This window comes from Thamnophis elegans, chromosome Z (genome assembly GCF_009769535.1).
Source record: "Thamnophis elegans isolate rThaEle1 chromosome Z, rThaEle1.pri, whole genome shotgun sequence".
NCBI lineage: Eukaryota > Metazoa > Chordata > Lepidosauria > Squamata > Colubridae > Thamnophis > Thamnophis elegans.
In genome coordinates this window covers 1,048,520-1,067,913 of record NC_045558.1, presented here as the reverse complement: position 1 = coordinate 1,067,913, position 19,394 = coordinate 1,048,520, and the positions used below count along the sequence as shown (strand labels likewise).

Here is a 19,394-nt window from a genome sequence, read left to right as displayed (position 1 = left end):
TCACGAAGCTGCGGCCGCAGGAGGGGGCGCTGGGAACCCCCCCCCCCGAAAAAAGAAGAGCCGGGGCTGGGTGGAAAGTGGGTCGGGGGGGGAGATCCTGGCTCCGTCAATTTTCAAAGACTAACCAAGCGCTTCCAGCTGCGTTTTCTGAAAAGTCCCGACCAGAAACGCCCCGCCTGCTCGCCTCTGCCTCCTCGCGTCCCCACGTCGGAGGCAGGGCGGGCGTCGTCCGCGGGCGGAAGGGTGGCGACGCGACAGGCCGTTGACCAGGTCTGGCTGGTCAGTTCAGCGTCCTGCTTGAGTTGTGGGAGAAGGGGAGGTCGGACTAGTTGACCTCGGAGGTCCCTTCCAGTAAGGTCTCCTGCTTGACAAGGGTTGGACTAGATGACCTTCAAGGTCCCCTCCAACTCTTTAATTCTGTAAGTATCCTCCTCCTTGAGCACCGGGTTGGTATAGATATCCTCTGAGGTCCCTTGCAACTGTGCTTCTGTAAGGCTCTCCTGCTCGAGCAGGGGGTCGGACTAGACAACCTCCAAGGTCCCAAGGAGGTTGAGGATAGGGCGTCCGGGGGAGGGGGGCGCTCTATGCAAAAGATGAACGAAAAATTTAAAATTAAAAATATAGAGTAAAGTAAACTATAAAGTAAAATAAAGTAAAGTAAAGTAATAAAAAAGGTATTTGCGCTCAATGACCCGGTTGCATCCTGTGAGCGGGTGGGGGCCGCCGGCGTCTTGGTTTCCGCGCCTGCGTGTGTGTATGTTGGCTTAATGGGGGGGGGCGCGCTTTCTTTCAATCACGTGATTTCCAAACAAAGCAGCCCCGAACACTTTCGCTTTCTCCCTCCCCCCCTCCCTCCTTCTTTCCTCCCACTGATTTCCTCCTGGGTCCTGTTTGAGTGGGGAGACTTTAGCTGATTCCGTTTTTGCTTTTCACACGGAAACATCTAGATTTGTGCTGCGCAATTTCTCTGGAAATGTCTGAATTTTTGCAAGGTAAATTTTTTGGGCTGAAGGGGGAAGTTGGTAAGAGCTGCAGTCCTGCAGGTGGGGGGGGGTTGGGTAGGATGAGCTATAATGACCTTAAGCTTGTTAAGTGCTGGGGAAATCTGGAGATTCAGGTTACAGGAAGTCCTCCCTTTATGACCGGCATGGAGACCCAACACTTACGTCGTTAAGTGAGATATTGAAGAGAGCTTTGCCCCATTTTCCGATTTTTCTCACTACAGTTGTTAAGGGAAGCTCTGGGCTTCCCCGGATGGGAGAGTACACTTAGATCTCGAATTACAACCAATTCACAATTGGTTCACAATTTTTCTGTCGTTAAGGGAGACATTTGTTGAAGGGAGCCCCCCCCACCTTCTTTGATGACTTCCCCTGCTGCCACCTTAAGTGAATTACCATGGTTTAAGATCGGCTGGATTTTGATTGCTTGTAAGCGCACAGGGACTTGTGGTGGCTTTCATCCCTCCCTCGGCTCAGCCTGGTCATCTCCCACAAAGGATGGATGGATGGATAGATGGAGATAGATAGATAGATAGATAGATAGATAGATAGATAGATAGATAGATAGATAGATAGATATGGAAAGAGAGACAGAGAAATGAGAGAGAGAAAGAAAATAGGAAAGAAAGAAGGAAAGAAAAGAAAGAGAAAGGAAGATTCCAAGAGCCAGGAAAACTAGGAAGTTCAGCAGTTCAAATGAGTATCAAGATTGATTGCCAGCTTAAGTTCACTACAAGAATCTGACCTATTACTGTTCAAGGGAAATGAGCGGGAGAGAAAAAAGGCATTTGTGGTGGGTTGGATTGAGATCGCACTCAGGGATTCATGACTGATAACCCCTTTGACCCCTCCCTCAAACAACAGCCTACTCATCTACAATGCTCCTGACTGGTCCCCTTCTTGTCTCTTCTCCCCCTTTCGGTTGTAGGGCAGGAACGGAGGATCGTCCTGGTGGGCAAAACAGGCAATGGGAAAAGCGCTACGGCAAACACAATCCTGGGAAAGCACGTCTTTGAATCCAAGTTCTCTTTCAATTCCGTTACCCAGAGTTGCCAAAAGGAGGAGGTCCAGCTGAATGGCAGGAAGGTGGTGGTCGTGGATACGCCTGGATTCCTTGACACCGGGTGTCCCGTGCGAGAAACGGCCACTGAAGTGAGCAGGTGCATGAAGTTTTGCTCCCCGGGTCCCCACGTCATTCTGCAGGTGGTTCGTCCCACCCGTTTCACCCAAGAGGAGGAGGACGTGGCTTGCTTGATCAAGGAGATCTTCAGCCTGAAGGCCAAGAATTACATGATCCTCTTGTTCACCCGGAAAGAAGATTTTGAAGGAAAGCCTCTGGAGGACTTCATCAATCAGGGGAACCTCGGGTTGAAGAGGCAGGTGTACAATTGTGGGGGCCGCTTCCTGGCTTTCAACAACAAGGCCGAAGGAAAAGAACGAGAGGCTCAGGTGGACGAACTGATGACCATGATTGATGAACTGGTGAAGGAGAACAAAGGGGCTCCTTGCTACACGGAAGACATGATGAGGGCCGACAAGGAGAACTTCAAGAATAACAAAAACTTTTCCTGGTTGTGTCCCTTGGTTTAGGGGACACCCCGCAAAAAATTATCTCTGAGCCTCGGCCTCATGATGGCAACTCGGCAAAAGGTCCCCACTCTGCTCTTCTCCCTTCAGCTTTCCGCTTCCTTCCAGAAAACCCACATGAGAAATTGGTAGCAGAGTCTCCCCGATCCAATTCTGTCTCCCGAGAACCTGGTTTCTCCCCTCGGGTGAAAGGACTCCCTTCTTTCTTTCATTCTTTCCATCCTACCTTCTCCTCCCTCCCTCCTCCCTCCCTTTCCTCTTTCCTTGCTTTGTTCTTCCCTTTCTTCCTCATTCTTTCCTTCCTCTTTCCTTCCTTTCCATCTTCCCTCCTTCCCCCCTCTTTTCCTCCCTCCCTCCCTCCCTCTTTCCCTGCCCTTTTGCTAATAGTAGCAAAATCTTGAAAACGTTTCCCTTTCGCTCCCTCTGGTACCAAAAAGCATCAAGGCAGGACAGCCTTGAGGTATTTTCTCACCAGTTGCTGTTTTCCTGGAAATTCATGTTGGCTGCCACCTGTTTTCTACATCACAATAAATCTCACTTATTAAAAAGGTTATGTGGGGTTTGTGTGTCTGTGTGTGTGGTGAGGGTCAGGGAGTTCATGTTTGCTCTTTGAAACCATTTAGTAGCAGGTGCCATGAAATCTGGGGGGTGGGCAGATGGGAGGGAGGATGCTTCGGACTCTCCGAGATGGGCTTCAAGAACACCCGGTTGGGAATGGAAACAACCCGCTCTTCAAAACATTTTCGTGTGAATTTGATTGGACGGGGCAGCCCAGTGGTGGAAGGCAAGTAAAGGAAGGAACAGTTAAGACTTGGGGGATTTGGGTGCGCGATTTTCAGTTCTGGCTTTGCCTTGTTGTAATTCACTTGACTTGATAAAGGAAACGATACCTTTATCGATGAATGGAGTTTTTACCTAAGTCTGACCCAGGGACACTGGTGAAGGTGGTCCACTCAGCCCAATCGGCACCATGCCATGTTGCACTTAAAAGGCAGAGGGGAGTGGAAATACAGGTAGTCCTCAACTTACAACAGTTCCCTTAGTGACCGTTAGAAAAAAATGGAGTTACAACCACTTTCACATTTAGGTCCCTGGCAGCATCCCTGTGGTCATGTGATCAAAATTCAGATGCTGGCGAACAGACTCCTATTTATGATGGTCGCAATGTTCCAGGGTTGCGTGATCCCCTTTTGCGACCTTGTGACAAAGAGGGAGCCTGATCTGCTGGAGTTTGCTGGAGAGGAAATCAGATTTTATCATGGGGGGGAGGGGGATTCATTGTATCTGCAGCAAACCTGGGTTTAGAAGGCTTCCTTTTCTATGATGGCCAAATTGGGGGTGACAGTTTATTCCCATGGCCATTTCCTGGCTTTGTTCCCCAATCTGGGGCGTTGGAGGCCTCTAAGCCCTCACCCCGCCCTCCCCGTTTCCTGGCTGCCTTGATAAAGAGCCGAAGAACTCTTGTTTGTGTTGAATTGGACGCCATTCAGCTTTCCTTCTTTTTCTTTTTCCTTTTTTTTAAAAAAAGGGTTGTCCTGTTTTGAAAGGAAAAATCCTTTTTAATCGCAATATTTTCTCCGAATTGTTAAGCCATCTGGATTCGTTGGCTGTGATGAAATCTCCAGAAAAAAAATTGGATGGATGGAGACACACACGGAGGGAAAGCGGATAGGTAGAAAGAGAGAGAAAGATGAGAGAGTGAGAAAAAGAGATGAGAAAGAGGATAGAGAGATTAGAGACTGAGAGAGAGATGAGAGAGAGGATAGAGAGACATGCGAGAGTGAGAGAAAGATGAGAAAGAGGATAGAGAGAGAGAGAGTGAGAAAGAGTTGAGAGATTAGAGAATGAAAGAAAGAGATTAGAGAGAAAGGATAGAAAGAGATGGAGAGATGAAAGAGTGAGAGAAAGAGATGAAAGATGATAGAGATGGGAGAATGAAAGAAAGAGATGAGAGAGAAAAGATAGATAGATAAATAGAGAGAGGGAGAGAGATGAGGGAGAGAGAAAGAGATGAGATAGAGAAAGAGAAAAAGAGATAACTAGATGGATGCATCGAGATGGATGGATGGGTAGATAGAAAGATAAATACTAGATATATGGATATAGAAATATATTATTCATTTTATTTTATTTATTGGAATTTGTAAAAAAAAAAAACCGAGAGCAAGAATAAGAGAATAAAAATACAGTAACAGAGACGATAGACACATTACTGCACTTATGCACGCCCCCTCTCCTGACCACTTAGGTAAGTAGGAATTCAGGTCCAGGGAAGTCCATTTGTGACTGAAAGTGTGAAAATGTGTAGCTGAGACAACTGAATCAGGGAGGGCATTCCAGACTTCGACAACTCTGTTACAGAAATCATATTATTTACTTTCAATTTTGAAATGATTTACATAGATTTTAAAGCAATTAAAACAGAAAAAGTCATTCACAGGTAGAACATTACTGCCTTACTATATACAGATAGATGGGATAGGCTGATAGATAAAATAGATAAATATACATAATAAACGATAGATGATAGATAGATAGATAGATAGATAGATAGATAGATAGATAGATAGATAGATAGATAGATGATAGATAGATAGATAGATAGATGCTAAATACTAGATGGATGGAAAGATAGAAAGATAGTGTCAGCTTCTGCCTTGCTGTTGCTTCAGCTGCCATGAAACGGGGAGGGAGGGCTGGTATTTGGGAGGGGTTAATTGATGTGCTGGAGGAATGTTCTAGGATGTACAAGATGCTTGGATCGCGCATGCGTGAGTGCTTCCCGCCTAGACCAACGGCCTCGACATTCCATCTTCGTGATGTCTTTTTGAAGTTATCTCACACCTGACATTTGAAGGACTTATGATTGGCCTGCAGCTATGATCCTAAGGGGAGGGGAATGGACTATTCTATATATCAATCGCTTTCGCGCCTAATTAAGTAGACTTTGCTTCGCAACTGCTCGCTTACCATTTGTAATTAGTAAAAGTACTTTTGATTTCCTATCCATGGAATCTCTTAGTCTTTCTTTCCTAATTATGTAATGGAGTGATGCTGACAGATAGACTCAAAGATATGACTCAAATAAGCAGGGGATCGTGGTCCAAAATGAAGAACTTACTTCGGAAAGGTGAAATGGGGAACTATGTATGACACATCAGTCGTACAAGAAGAGCAAGGTATGTAAAAAGAGCGTGACCCACCAAAACCGCGTTCCACAAAAGCGCGGTCGACGAAAGCGCGTATGTGACGTCATCACAGCGCGACGAAAAAGATCGAAAAATTGAAATAAAAATTAAATTACAGCAAGCCGATTCACATAAAGGTAAGGGTTAGGGTTAGGGTTAGGTTAAGGGTTAGGGTTAGGTTTAGAGCGTTAGCGTTACGTTTAGCGTTAGGTTAAGGGTTAGCGTTAGGTTTTTCGTTAGGTTAAGGGTTAGGTTTAGGGTTAGGTTTAGGGTTAGGTTTGGGGGGGTTAGGGTAAGGTTTTCGCTTTATTTTTACATTTTTCGATCTTTTTCGTCGCGCTGTGATGACATCACATAAGCGCTTTCGTCGACCGCGCTTTTGTCTACCGCGGTTTTGTGGTGGAACCAAAAAGAGAAGTCACCTTCTGGTTAGTGATTCAATCATAAGGGATGTAAATTTAGGAAAGGATATGGAGGTTTTAAAAGAGGTCAGGTGTCTGCCAGGTGCTACTGCCAGCAGAGACAAGAGGCATATTCTTAAGATAGTCAAGAATACAAGTAAGGACTGTGATGTTGATGCTATTATACATCTTGGCACAAATGATCTGTCCCAAAAAGATGTACTTTCTGTGAAGAATGATTTCCAGAGTTTGGGGTATGAACTTAGTAGTATAGGTTGTAGGCTTAACTTTTCAGAGGTTTTACCAGTATATAAGGACCAAAAAGGGAAGGGCCAGTGTGTGGCAGAGTTTAATGTGTGGCTAAAGGAGTGGTGTAAAAGGGAAGGCTTTGGTTTTATTAGTCATGATGTCTGCAGCTGGTCCAATGAAAAACTGTACAAAAGAGATGGTTTGCACCCATCCAAGAAAGGGACTGAGTTACTTTGCATTAAATTCACAGATTTTCTGGATAAACATTTAAACTAAACAGCGGGGATACAGAATTAATTGATACAGAACATTTCTGTCCCCAGCAATCTAAAATTCATAGGGTTATCAGTGCATGTAACATAGATGTTTGTGCGGGTAAGATTATCACTCCCACTGTCAAACAAAACCAAGCATTTAATAGGGAGTGCCATACCATGTGCATGAATCATACAAGTGGCAAGAAAATAGGGGCAGTCAGGCATAACACACGTTATGTAGACAGTAAACACAGGGGCAATCAAAATGGACTCAAATGTCTATACACCAATGCACAGAGTATGAGGAATAAACAGGGCGAATTAGAAATTCAAGTAAATGAGAGCAGATACGATATTGTTGCCATTACAGAAACTTGGTGGGATGAAACCGACAAATGGAACAAACAGCTAGGAGGATTTAAATTATTTAAAAGAAATAGACTAAATAAAAGAGGAGGTGGAGTTGCACAATTTATAAGAAATAATTACCTCTCTTTCTGGAAAAGATAATCAAGCAACAAATTAGCGAACACCTAAAAGCAAATAAGGTAATAGCCAAAAGCCAACATGGGTTTGTTAAAAACAGACCATGCCAGACTAATCTTATTGCATTCTTTGATAATGTGACAAAATTAGTGGATCAGAGGAATGCCGTTGATATAGTTTTCTTGGACTTAGGTAAGGTATTTGATAAGGTAGACCATAACCTACTACTAGATAAAAGTAGAAGAACGTGGGTTGGACAGCATCACCACCAGATGAATTTGTAACTGGCTGACCAACCGCACTCAACGTGTAGTCCTCAATGGAACTGCATCTTCATGGAGGGAAGTATGCAGTGGGGGACCCCAAGGCTCTGTTTTGGGCCCAGGACTCTTCAACATCTTCATCAATGATCTGGATGAGGGGATAAATGGGGAACTCATCAAATTTTCAGATGACACCAAGCTGGCAGGAATAGCCAACACTCCAGAATTCAGGCTTAAGGATGCAGAAGGATCTTGACAAACTTGAACGTTGGGCACTATCTAAGAAAATGAAATTCAATGGTGAAAAGAGTCAGGTTCTACATTTAGGCAAGAAAAATGAAATGCACAGGTCCAGTATAGGTGGGACCTTGCTCAATAGTAGTAACTGTGAGGGGGATCTTGGAGTCCTAGTGGACAAGCATTTAAATAGGAGCCAGCCGTGTGCAGCAACTGCCAAAAAAGCCAACACAGTTCTAGGCTGCATCAACAGAGGGAGAGAATCAAGATCACGTGAAGGGTTAGTACCACTTTATAAGACCTTGGTAAGGCCACACTTGGAATACTGCATCCAGTTTTGGTCTCCACGATGTAGAAAAGATGTGGAGACTCTAGAAAGAGTGCAGAGAAGAGCAACAAAGATGATTAGGGGACTGGAGACTAAAACATATGAAGAACGGTTGCAGGAACTAGGTATGTCTAGTTCAATGAAAAGAAGGACTAGGGGAGACATGATAGCAGTGTTCCAATATCTCAGGAGTTGCCACAAAGAAGAGGGCACCAAACTATTTTCCAAGGCAGCTGAGGGTAGAACAAGAGGCAATGGGTGGAAACTAATCAAGGAGAGAAGCAACTTAATCAGTGGAACAGAAGTTGCCTCCAGAAGTTGTGAATGCCCCAAAACTGGAAGTCTTTAAGAAGATGTTGGATAGCCATTTGTCTGAAACAGTATAGGGTTTCCTCCCTAGGCAGGGGGTTGGACTAGAAGACCTCCAAGGTCCCTTCAGACTCTGCTAGTGTATTGCATTGTATTGTATTGTATTGTATTGTATTGTATTGTATTGTATTGTATTGTATTGTATTGTATTAAGACACAAGATGGATGGATAGAGAAGGAGAGATTGGATGGATGGATGGATAGATAGATATTAATACATAAAATAGATAAATATAGATAATAGATAGGCTAGAGAGATGATAGGATTGATGGCTATGTATACAGACACTAGATGGATGGATAGATATATAAGATATATGGATGGATGGATGGATGGATGGATGGATGGATGGATGGATGGATGGATGGATGGATTTATGGGTGGGTGGTGGGGGGATGGATGGATGGATAAATAGATGAGATAGGATAGATGATTGATAGATAAAATAAAATGATAAATATACGGATACAAGAAATCCGCAACATATGACCACAATTTATGAGGTTGCTTGGGGAGAAATGCCTGAAGTGTTTTTCATCCCCTTTGGCGACTTTCCCCATCACCGTCGTCAAGGCAATTCCTGCCGTTGGTAAGTGAGCCGCTCAGGTTGTTCAGCAAACCTGCTTCTCCCCTTGAGTCGGCTTGTCCGACGGTCGCAGATCCTGGGACATCGCAGCCGTCCTAGATGGGAGCCTGTTGCCGAATGTCTGAAAGTATGAAAAAAAAATCACACTGTAGTTAAGTGTGAACAATGGTTGGAGTTCCTTTTTTCCCAGTGCCGGTGTCACCTCGAATGACCACTAAGCGAATCAGTTGTAAGCCGAGGACTACCGCCATGGTTCTTCTGTCTTCTAGCTTTGCTTCCTGGCCCGCAGCCAAGCGACAGTTGTGGCTACGCAGCGGTCTTCCTGTTTGCACAGTTGCTTTATTTATCTGGCCTCTGAGCTGGTTTCCTGCTGTTACTTAACCTTCACCCACTCCCCAGTTCAGCCTGCAGTATCCTCAATACACACACACACACACGTAGTCCTCGACTTATGAAGAACTTAAGGTCATTTAGTGACTATATATACACACACGGGTAATCCTCCATGCATGATGATGATTGAGCACCAAACATTTGTTGCTAAGCGAGACCGTTCTGAAGTGAGCCTTGTTTCATTTTATGACTATTCTTGCCTCTGTCATTAAGCGAATTGTGGCAGTTGCTAAGCGAGTCCTCCAGTTGTTCAGTGAATCTGGCTTCTCCATCGCCTTTGCTCGTCCGAAGATTGCAAAAATAGGGGGATCATGTGACCTTAGGACACAGCAATGGTCATAAGTATGAATTTAGCATCGTAAGTGTAGAAAACGCTCCTTTTTTTCAGTGCCATGGGAACTATGGAGAGTCCCTAAAGGAACGGTTGTAATTCGAGGACGATCTGTATATACACCTAAGACTGGACAGCCATCTGACCGGGAAGATATATAAGGTGTATTGGACGGTTTACTGTAGCGGGTGGACTAGAAGACCTCTAAGATCCCTTCCAGCCCTGGGATTCTGAGCTTTGGAAGAGCAGGGTCGCTTCCTCTTCTCCATCACTGTAATTTTTTTGGGGGGGTGGCTCAGCATTCTTGGGGGTCGCGCAGATTCCACCAAACCTCCATCCGCCTCCGGTTCTCAACCTAGTCCGTCTTTCAGCGGGGTCTTTGTGTGTCTTCGGAAAGGATCTAGGAGGGGGGGAGGACCCCACCAAGGGGGCTTTTCTCCCCCCCTTGAACTTGGCTGCGGGGAGGGGGAAGGAAGGGGTCGCTCCTGCAAAGCAGCAGGCAAAGGGCGGAGGAAGCGAGGCTGGTTTTTGTGGGGCGGGGGTGGGGGAGGGAGGCGAAGAAATAAGAGGAGAAGAAATGTGACACACCTAGGCTTTTATCTTCAATCTCCTGGTTTCCAGGCAGCGCTTCCCAGGCCAAGGGAGGCAAACACTTTCGCTTTCCCTGGGAAGGACTGTAGAGGGTAATGGTGAGGGTGAGGCGGAGGGAGGGAGGGGGAGGGGGAGAGAGGAAAGTGGGGGAGGCAGAGTGGAAGGGGGAAGCAGAGTAGGGGAGAAGGAAGGAGGGAGAGGGAGCAGGAGAGGAGGGAGAGAAAGGGGGAGGAGAGGAGGGAGGCAGGGAGGGGGAAGGAGGATGTGGAGGAGGGAGGGAAGGGGAGGGAGAGGGAATAGGAATTCAGGCAGGTCCTTAAAGACCCAGCTCCACAATTTCCAACTCTCTCCTTCTATGATTCTGTCCAGGTCTCCTGCTTGAGCAGAGGGTTGGACTGGATGATCTCCAAGGTCCCTCCATGCTAGACTTCCCCCCTCCTCCTTCTCTTCTGCCTAGAGTAAGACGACTCTTCGAGAGAAGCAAATGCAATTTGCGATTCACTTAATGACAGCAGCAAGCATAGCTCAAAACTGTCTTCAGCTATGTAAATTTGGGGCGGTCCCATTGGCGTTGTAAAACTCGAGAACTGCCTGTACGGGGCGTGGAGTCACCAGCCTTTTCAAGCTTCAAAGCTCATCAGTCTGATCTAAAGAGGACTGGATGAAAAGGAGATGGGGACAGGATCAGGTGGGTCAGCCCCCTGGGTGGTGAGGAAGGGGGCGGGTCCTTTTTAAACCCCACCCCCTTCCATTCTTGCTTGTGCCTTTTGCAGCTGAAGTGAGTTCCTGTCCTTCGGCTGACTCTGCTTTGCTTTTCATCCAGAAATCGGAGGTTTGTGCAGTTCAACCAGTCGGGAAATGGCTGGAAGCGCCGGAGGTAAAATCTTGGCTCCTGGGAGGATGGGGTGGGGTGGGGGCTGCTGCCCTGGCCTAGCCTGAGGGTCAGGCTAGGGTGACCTTAAGCTTGTCACCAGCCAGGGAAATTCAGGTGGTTCAAATGAGCCCAGGGAGTCCTCGGCTGGCGACCGGAATGGATCCCAAAACCAAGATTGTTAAGTGAGACATTGGAGTTTGGCCCCACTGCCATTAAGCGAATCAAAGCTGTTGTTGAGTCAGTCAATAAGTGAATTCAGCTTCCCCATAGACTTGGTTTGTCAGAAGGTCGCCAAAGGGGACCACGTGACACAAACACACCCTGGGACACTGCGACCGTCATAAATATGAACCAATTGCCAAGTGTCCAAATATAAACCACGTGACCATGGGGACGCTGCAAGGGTCATAAGTCTGAAAAATAGTCAATGCCATTCTAAGTTTGAATGGTCACTAAATGAACTGTTGTAAGTCGAGGACTGCCTGTATAAAGGTTTATTGCAAAGTTAAGCACTCTACAAGAATCTGACCTACTAACAGTCAGGGGAAATGAGTGGCAGGTAAGAAAGGCATTCATCGTGGGGTGGATTTCGATGGTTGATGTGTGCGCAGGGATTCATGGCTTCTGATGGCTTTGATCCCCTCCCTCAAGCTCAGTCTGGTCATTTCCCACAATAAATGGATGATGGATGGATGGATGGATGGATGGATGGATTGGATAGAGATGGATGGATGATAGAGAGAGAGGGTGGATGGCTGGATGATTACATAGACAGACAGAGATAGACAGATGATAGGTAGATATGGATGGTGGATGGATGATAAATACATAGAGATAAATGATTGATCGATTGATTGATATAGATAGATGGAAGATGGATGGATGGATGGATGGATGGATGGATATAGATAGATAGATAGATAGATAGATAGATAGATAGATAGATAGATAGATAGACAGACAGACAGACAGACAGACAGACAGACATAGGTGGATGGATGATAAATACACAGAGAGATAAATGATAGATTATTGATTGATTGTTTGATTGATAGAGATGGATGGATGGATGATAAATACATAGAGATAAATGATAGATGATTGATTGATAGAGATGGATGATATAGATAGATAGATAGATAGATAGATAGATAGATAGATAGATAGATAGATAGATAGATAGACAGACAGACAGACAGACAGACATAGGTGGATGGATGATAAATACACAGAGAGATAAATGATAGATTATTGATTGATTGTTTGATTGATAGAGATGGATGGATGGATGATAAATACATAGAGATAAATGATAGATGATTGATTGATAGAGATGGATGATATAGATAGATAGATAGATAGATAGATAGATAGATATAGAAGACATAGAAAGAAAGAAAGAAAGAAAGAAAGAAAGAAAGAAAGATAGATAGATAGATAGATAGATAGATAGATAGATAGATAGATAGATAGATGATAGGTATCATGGCAGGAAAATTAGGAAATTCAAGCAGTTCAAATAAGTATAAAGATTAATTCCAAGCTTAACTTCACTATGGGAATCTGACCTACTAACAGTCGAGGGAAATGAGTAGGACATAAGACAAGCATTCATGGTGGGTTGGATTTACATTGTTTATGAGCACTGAGGGATTCATGACTAATGACTCGTTTGACGCCTCCTTCAGGCATCTCCCACAATGCTGCTGACCGATCCCCTTCTCTCCTTTCCCCCTTGGGTTGTAGGGGACGAACGGAGGATCGTCCTGGTGGGCAAAACCGGCAATGGGAAAAGTGCGACAGGAAACACAATCCTGGGAAAACAAGACTTTGAATCCAAGATAGCTTTTGGTTCCGTCACCAAAAGTTGCAAAAGAGTGGAGACCCAGCTGAATGGCAGGAAGGTGGTGGTCGTGGATACTCCCGGATTCCTCGACACCGGGCGCCCCGAGCGAGAAACAGCCAACGAAGTGAGCAAGTGCGTGAAGTTTTGCTCCCCAGGTCCCCACGTCATTCTGCAGGTGATTCGTCCCACCCGTTTCACCAAAGAGGAGGAGGACGTGGCTCGCTTGATTAAGGAGATCTTCACCCTGAAGGCCAAGGATTACATGATCCTCTTGTTCACCCGGAAAGAGGACCTGAAAGATACGACTCTGGAGAAATTCATCGCCGACGGAAACTCCACGCTGAAGGATCAGGTGTCCAGGTGTGGGTCCCGCTACCTGGCTTTCAACAACAAGGCCGAAGGAAAAGAACGAGAAGCTCAGAGGGCCCAACTGATGACCATGATTGATGACCTGGTGCAGAAGAACAAAGGTGCTCCTTACTACACGGAAGCCATGATGAAGTCAGACCAAGAGACGCTGAAGACAAAATTTGCCTGGTTTTGTTCCCTTTTCTGATGGACACAAGAAAGTCTAATTGAGACAACTCCGCAAAAGTTAACAACTTCCTTTTCCCCTTTCTATTTTTTGGTCACCACCAAAGAATGCGCGCCTGAGATTTATGGTTGAGTCTCCCTGAGCCAATTCTTTCCCCCCGAGACCACGTTTTCTACCGTTGGATAAAAGGACTTCCTTAAAATCCTGTCATTCCTCTCCCCAATATCAACTGGCCCCACAGCCAAATTCTCTATCAATCTGGACGCATGTCCCTTTGGAAGCACGCATTATTTGGGGCTTCCCCGTCTGTCAATCCAGGCTGAGAAACCACCATCACCAGAAACGTTAAGACTTCATTGATACAGATTATAACCCCCAATTTTGAAAGCGTCTCCCTTTTGCTCCTGCAGGCACCAAATGTTCTTTCTCACCTGTCCTGTTTTCCTGGGACGAATCCAGGTTTTTTTAATGGTTTTCCCAATTTTCCGCAAGAGGACTTTCTCTGGAGTCCTCCACCTACAACAGCGGGGTACCTGATACACGGGATGCAGACCAACACCGGGCTGCAGCATGTCAGAAACTGGACCACGCAAACAAGCGAAGCCCCATCGATGGGATGCAGGGAGCATGCAAAACCACACTCCCTACTGTCAGCGGAAAAACCTCTCTACAACAGGGATGTCAAACTCAAGGCCCGTGGGCGGAATCCAGCCCGCAATGTGGTCGGATCCGGCTCACAGGGCCGTCCTGGAAAATATAAGGGGCTGCCCTGCATTGCTTCGGCTCCGTTTACCCAATGCAAAGAGGGAACATTGACCCAGCAGTTTGGGGAGTGGTATCAAACTGGCCAGGCCCACCCAGTCGCCCACGCCCACCCAACCTTCCCAAGGTCAACCACGGCCCTGATCTGGCCCTCAATGAAATTGAGTTTGACACCCCTGCTCTACAGGGAAGCGCTCCCTGGTGCCCCAAACGGTTGAGGGCTGCTCCTCCACACCAGGGCTGTGGACCAGCAACAGGCTGTGGTGCACAAAGAACCACGCAGCACAAGTGAGTGAAGCCCCATCTGTGTGGGTCTGTGTGCGCGCGCGATCCAGGCAGCAAGTGAAACCTACACCCCCCCCTCTCCGGTATGCGGAAAAACCAACCTCCACAGAACCGTCCCTGGTGCCCAAAGGTTTGGCGGGGGGCGGGGGGGCTGCTGTACCATCAACCCCTTGCCGTGGCCAATGTGAACTCAACACGGGTTTCTGAATGAGAATCTACGATGGGGATTTTAATCAGAGTTATTAATAAATATTTTCCTTTCTTACAAGAGGAGGTGTATCTTTTGTCAGGTGTGTGTATTTGTGTGTGTGTGGGGGGGGGTGGTCTTCTAGTCCAGCCCCCTGCTCAAGCAGGAGACCCTTACAGAATCATAGAATTGGAAAGGGATCTTGGAGGTCTTCTAGTCCAACCCCTCCCCCCACTGAACAGATGACACTGACAGAATAAGAGAGTGGGGAGGGACCTTGGAGGTCATCTAATCCATCCCTCTGCTCAAGCAGGAGACCCTTATAGAATCATAGAATTGGAAAGGGATCTTGGAGGTCTTCTAGTCCAACCCCTCCCCCCACTGAACAGATGACACTGATAGAATAAGAGAGTGGGGAGGGACCTTGGAGGTCATCTAATCCATCCCCCTACTCAAGCAGGAGACCCTGACAGAATTACAGCATCACAGAGTTGGAAGAGACCTGGGAGGTTATCTACTCCAATTCCCTACCCCAGCAGGAGAATTGGAAGGGATCTTGGAGGTCGTCTAGTCCAACCTCCAGCAGGAGGAAGAGACTTACAGAATTAAAGAGTTGAATGGTACTTCAGAGGTCATCTAGTCCAACCCCCTGCTCAAGCACCCCTCCAGCCACTCCCCTGCCTGGTGGGGCCGCCCATTCCTGCGACCTCTCGTCACCTCTGCCGCCCCTAACTGTATGCCGTCCTCTCCCCCCCCCCCCAAAAAAAAACCCCAATCCCCGAGACGAAGAGAGGAGTCGCATCTAAATAGCTATAACGGAAGCGAAGGTCTCTCGCCGCCGCTGCGCTGCTTGTAAATCATGTGACTGCAAAAAAGAACGATTTGGAAGGACCGCACCCCCCTTACACACACACACACACACACACACAAACACACACACACACACACATCACATACCGCAGCAAAGGCAAACAGGCTATTTTTCTCCGGGTCCATTAATCGCACAACGGCCGCTTTGGGTTGTGTCGCCTCCTCCTCCCCCCCCCCCCCACATTTCCCCTGGACTTCCCACCCTTCCCTCAAAAGCCAGCCTCGCTTCCTCTACTCTCTGCCTGCCGCTTTGCAGAGCGCCCCGCCCCCGCCCGCTGCGTAACCTGCCCCTCTTTCAGGAGCGTTTCCATCGGAATCGAGCGGAAGGGGACCTCAGAGGTCATCTAGTCCAACCCCCTGTTCAAGGAGGAGGAGGCTTAAATAATTAAGGAGTTGGAGGTGACCTTGGAGACCATCTAGTCGGACACCCTACCCGAGTGGGAGACCTTTACAGAATCTCAGAGTTGGAAGGGATCTCAGAGGTCATCTAGTCCAGCCCCCCTGCCCGAGCAGGGGGGAGAAGTAGAGGATTTCAAGAAGAGACTGGGCGGCCGGAATAGGGGGTCTCTTTCTCTCTCCCTTGCTTGTGGGCCACTCCTACGGGAGACCCTTCCCCATCTCTCTCTCCCCTAACTGGATCCCCCCCCCCTTCCCCTCCCTTCCCTCCCAATCCCAGGGACAGAAAAAGAAAAAAAAACAGAAAAAGAAAGCGAAAGTTTTTCGGCGGCGGCGCTGCCTAGAAACCACGTGATTGAAAAGAAATAAGATACGGAAAGACACACACACACAAGACACACACAAAGAGACAAAGAAACAAGTAACGGAGCTAAGTAAACAAGGGGCGTTCAAAGCAAACAGGCTCTTTTTGTCCGTCTCTTTTAATCGCACAACGGCCGCTTCGGGTTGTGTCGCCTCCTCCTCCCCACTTCCCCCCCCCCGTCAGCAAAAGCCAGCCTCGCTTCCTCTGCTCTTTGCGCGCCGCTTTGCAGAGCGCCCCACCCATGCGCCCCTCTCCCAGCAGCCTTTCCACCGGAATAGAACTGGAAGGGACCTCGGAGGCCATCCAGTCCAACCCCCCCCCCCCGAAACAGGAGACACTGACAAAATAAGACAGTGGGGAGGGACCTTGGAGGTTATCTCTAATCCATCCCCCTCCTCAAGCAGGAGACTCGGACAGAATTACAGCAACACAGAGTTGGAAGAGACCTGGAGGTCATCTAGTCCAACCCCCAGCACGAGGAAGAGATTTACAGAATTAAAGTGTTGGGAGGGGACGTGGGAGGTCTTCTAGTCCAAACCTCCGCTCAAGCAGGAGACTTACAGAATTACAGAGTTAGAAGTGACCTCAGAGGTCATTTAGTCATTTGCAAATCATGTGGCTGCAAAAAAGAACGATTTGGAAGGACGACCCCACCCACCCACCCCCACAAACACATCACACACCGCAGCAAAGGCAAACAGGCTATTTTTCTCCGAGCTAATAAATCGCACAATGGCCGCTTTGATTTATGTCGCCTCCCCCTCCCCACTTCCCCCAGCCTCCCCCCCCCCCCCCGCAAAGCCAGCCTCGCTTTCACTACTCTCTACCTGCCGCTTTGGAGACCGCCTCCCCCCTCGCTTAACCTGCCCCTCCTTCAGCAGCCTTTCCATCGGAATCGAGCGGGAAGGGACCTCAGAGGTCATCTAGTCTAACTCCCTGCTCAAGGAAGCGGCGGCTTGCAGAATTAAAGAATTGGAGGAGACCTTGGAGGTCATCTAGTCCAGTGTTTTTCAACCACTGTGCCGCGGCACACTAGTGTGCCGTGACATAGTGTAAGGTGTGCCGTGGGAAAATTACTTTATATATAGTCAATATAGGCACAGAGTTAAATTTTTTTAACATTTTCTAATGGTGGTGTGCCTCGTGATTTTTTTCATGAAAAAAGTGTGCCTTTGCACAAAAAAGGTTGAAAAACACTGATCTAGTCCAGACCCCTGCTCAAGCAAGAGGCCCTTACAGAATCATAGAATTAGAGTCGCAAGGGACCCCAGAGGTCACCTACAATACAATAATACCATAGCAGAGTTGGAAGGGACCTTGGAGGTCTTCTAGTCCAACCCCCTGCCTAGGCAGGAAACCTTATTCCGTTTCAGACAAATGGCTATCCAACACCTTCCTAAAGACTTCCAGTGTTGGGGCATTCACAATTTCTGGAGGTAATTTCTGTTCCATTAATTCATTGTTCTCACTGTCAGGAAATTTCTCCTTAGTTCTAAGTTGCTTCTCTCCCTGATTAGTTTCCACCCATTGCTTCTTGTTCTGCCCTCAGGTGCATTGGAGAATAGTTTGACCCCCTCTTCTTTGTGGCAACCCCTGAGATATTGGAAGATGCAATCATGTCTCCCCTCGTCCTTCTTTCCATTAAACTAGACATGCCCAGTTCCTGCAACCGTTCTTCATATGTTTTAGTCTCCAATCCCCTAATCCTCTTGGTTGCTCTTCTCTCTGCACTCTTTCCAGAGTCTCCATATCTTTTCTACATCATGGCGACCAAAACTGAATGCAGGATTCCAAGTGTGGCCTCACCAAGGCATTATAAAGAGGTATTAACCCTTCACGTGATCTTGATTCTGTTCCTCTGTTGATGCAGCCTAGAACTGTGTTGGCTTTTTTCGCAGCTGCTGCACACGGCTGGCTCCTATTTAAATGGTTGTCCACTAGGACTCCAAAATCCCTCTCACAGTTACTACTATTGAGCAAGGTACCACCTATACTGTACCTGTGCAATACAGAGTTGGGAAGGGATCTCAGTGGTCATCTAGCCCAACCCCCTGCTCCTGCAGGACACCCTATACCATTTCAGACAAATAGCCATCCAGTCTTTACCTAAAGGCCTCTGGTGATGGAACACCTTCTGGTGGCAAGCAGTTCCACGGGTCAATGGTCCTCAGTGTTAGGAAGTTTCTCCTTCATTCCAGGTTCCTTCTGTCCTTGGTTAGTTTCCATCCATTGTTTCTTGTCCTGCCTTCTGGTGCTTTGGAGGATAGGTTGAGCCCCTCTTCTTTAGGGCAGTCCCTTAGATATCCATTTTCTTGCAGACATTTCATGACCCAACTAGGTAACACCATCAGGACTAGAAGGGAGTGGGGTTTAAAAAGAGGACGAGGTGGAGCCCTCAGTCAAATGCTTGTTTGGATTTCCAGTGTTTTATGTCTTCATCGAGTCCTGGTCAATCCGATGATTGATGGCTCCTAAAGACCCCCTAAAAGTGGCTGCATGTTTTTTTTTCAAATGACGCCCCGCCCCCTCTTTCCCCCATAGTCAAGCAGATATTACAGGGTGTGTGTGTGTTTGGAACAAATTAGCCTGGGGTCAGTGCCCAGTCTCTCTGTCTCTGTCTGTCTTTGGGAGTCTGTCTGTCTGCCTCTCCATCTCTCCCTCCTCTCTGTGTGTCTTTGACTGTTTCTGTGCCTGTGTGTGGGTGTCTGTCTCTGACTCTCTTTGTGTCTGTCTGTCTGTCTCTCCCTCCCTCCCTTTCTCTCTCCCTCCCTGTCTGTCTCTGTCTGTCTCTTTGTGTGTGTGTCTCTCTCTCTTTATCTATATTTACATCTATATCTATATATCTATATCATCTATATAAACTTGTTATGTCTTAACCTCGGAGACATGGCTCCATCTCCGAGTCTCCCCATTGGTCGAGGCGCACGCACGGCAAGAGCGGGAAAGTGACTGCACAGTGATTGGCTACCCGTGGGAGAGCCTGCATATAAATTGCTGTCAAGCGGGA

The 19,394-nt window shown here is 47.2% G+C and overlaps 1 protein-coding gene across 1 annotated transcript; it reads left to right on the top strand.

Annotated features, from left to right (window-relative positions):
* Positions 1 to 826: 826 nt before the first annotated feature.
* Positions 827 to 14,754, top strand: LOC116520556 (GTPase IMAP family member 8-like). The gene is made up of 4 exons (XM_032234805.1): positions 827 to 992; positions 1,930 to 2,585; positions 11,073 to 11,145; positions 12,889 to 14,754. Exons 1-4 carry the CDS (start codon positions 974 to 976, stop codon positions 13,542 to 13,544), a joined length of 1,404 nt encoding a protein of 467 aa, XP_032090696.1. The 5' UTR covers positions 827 to 973; the 3' UTR covers positions 13,545 to 14,754.
* Positions 14,755 to 19,394: the final 4,640 nt, after the last annotated feature.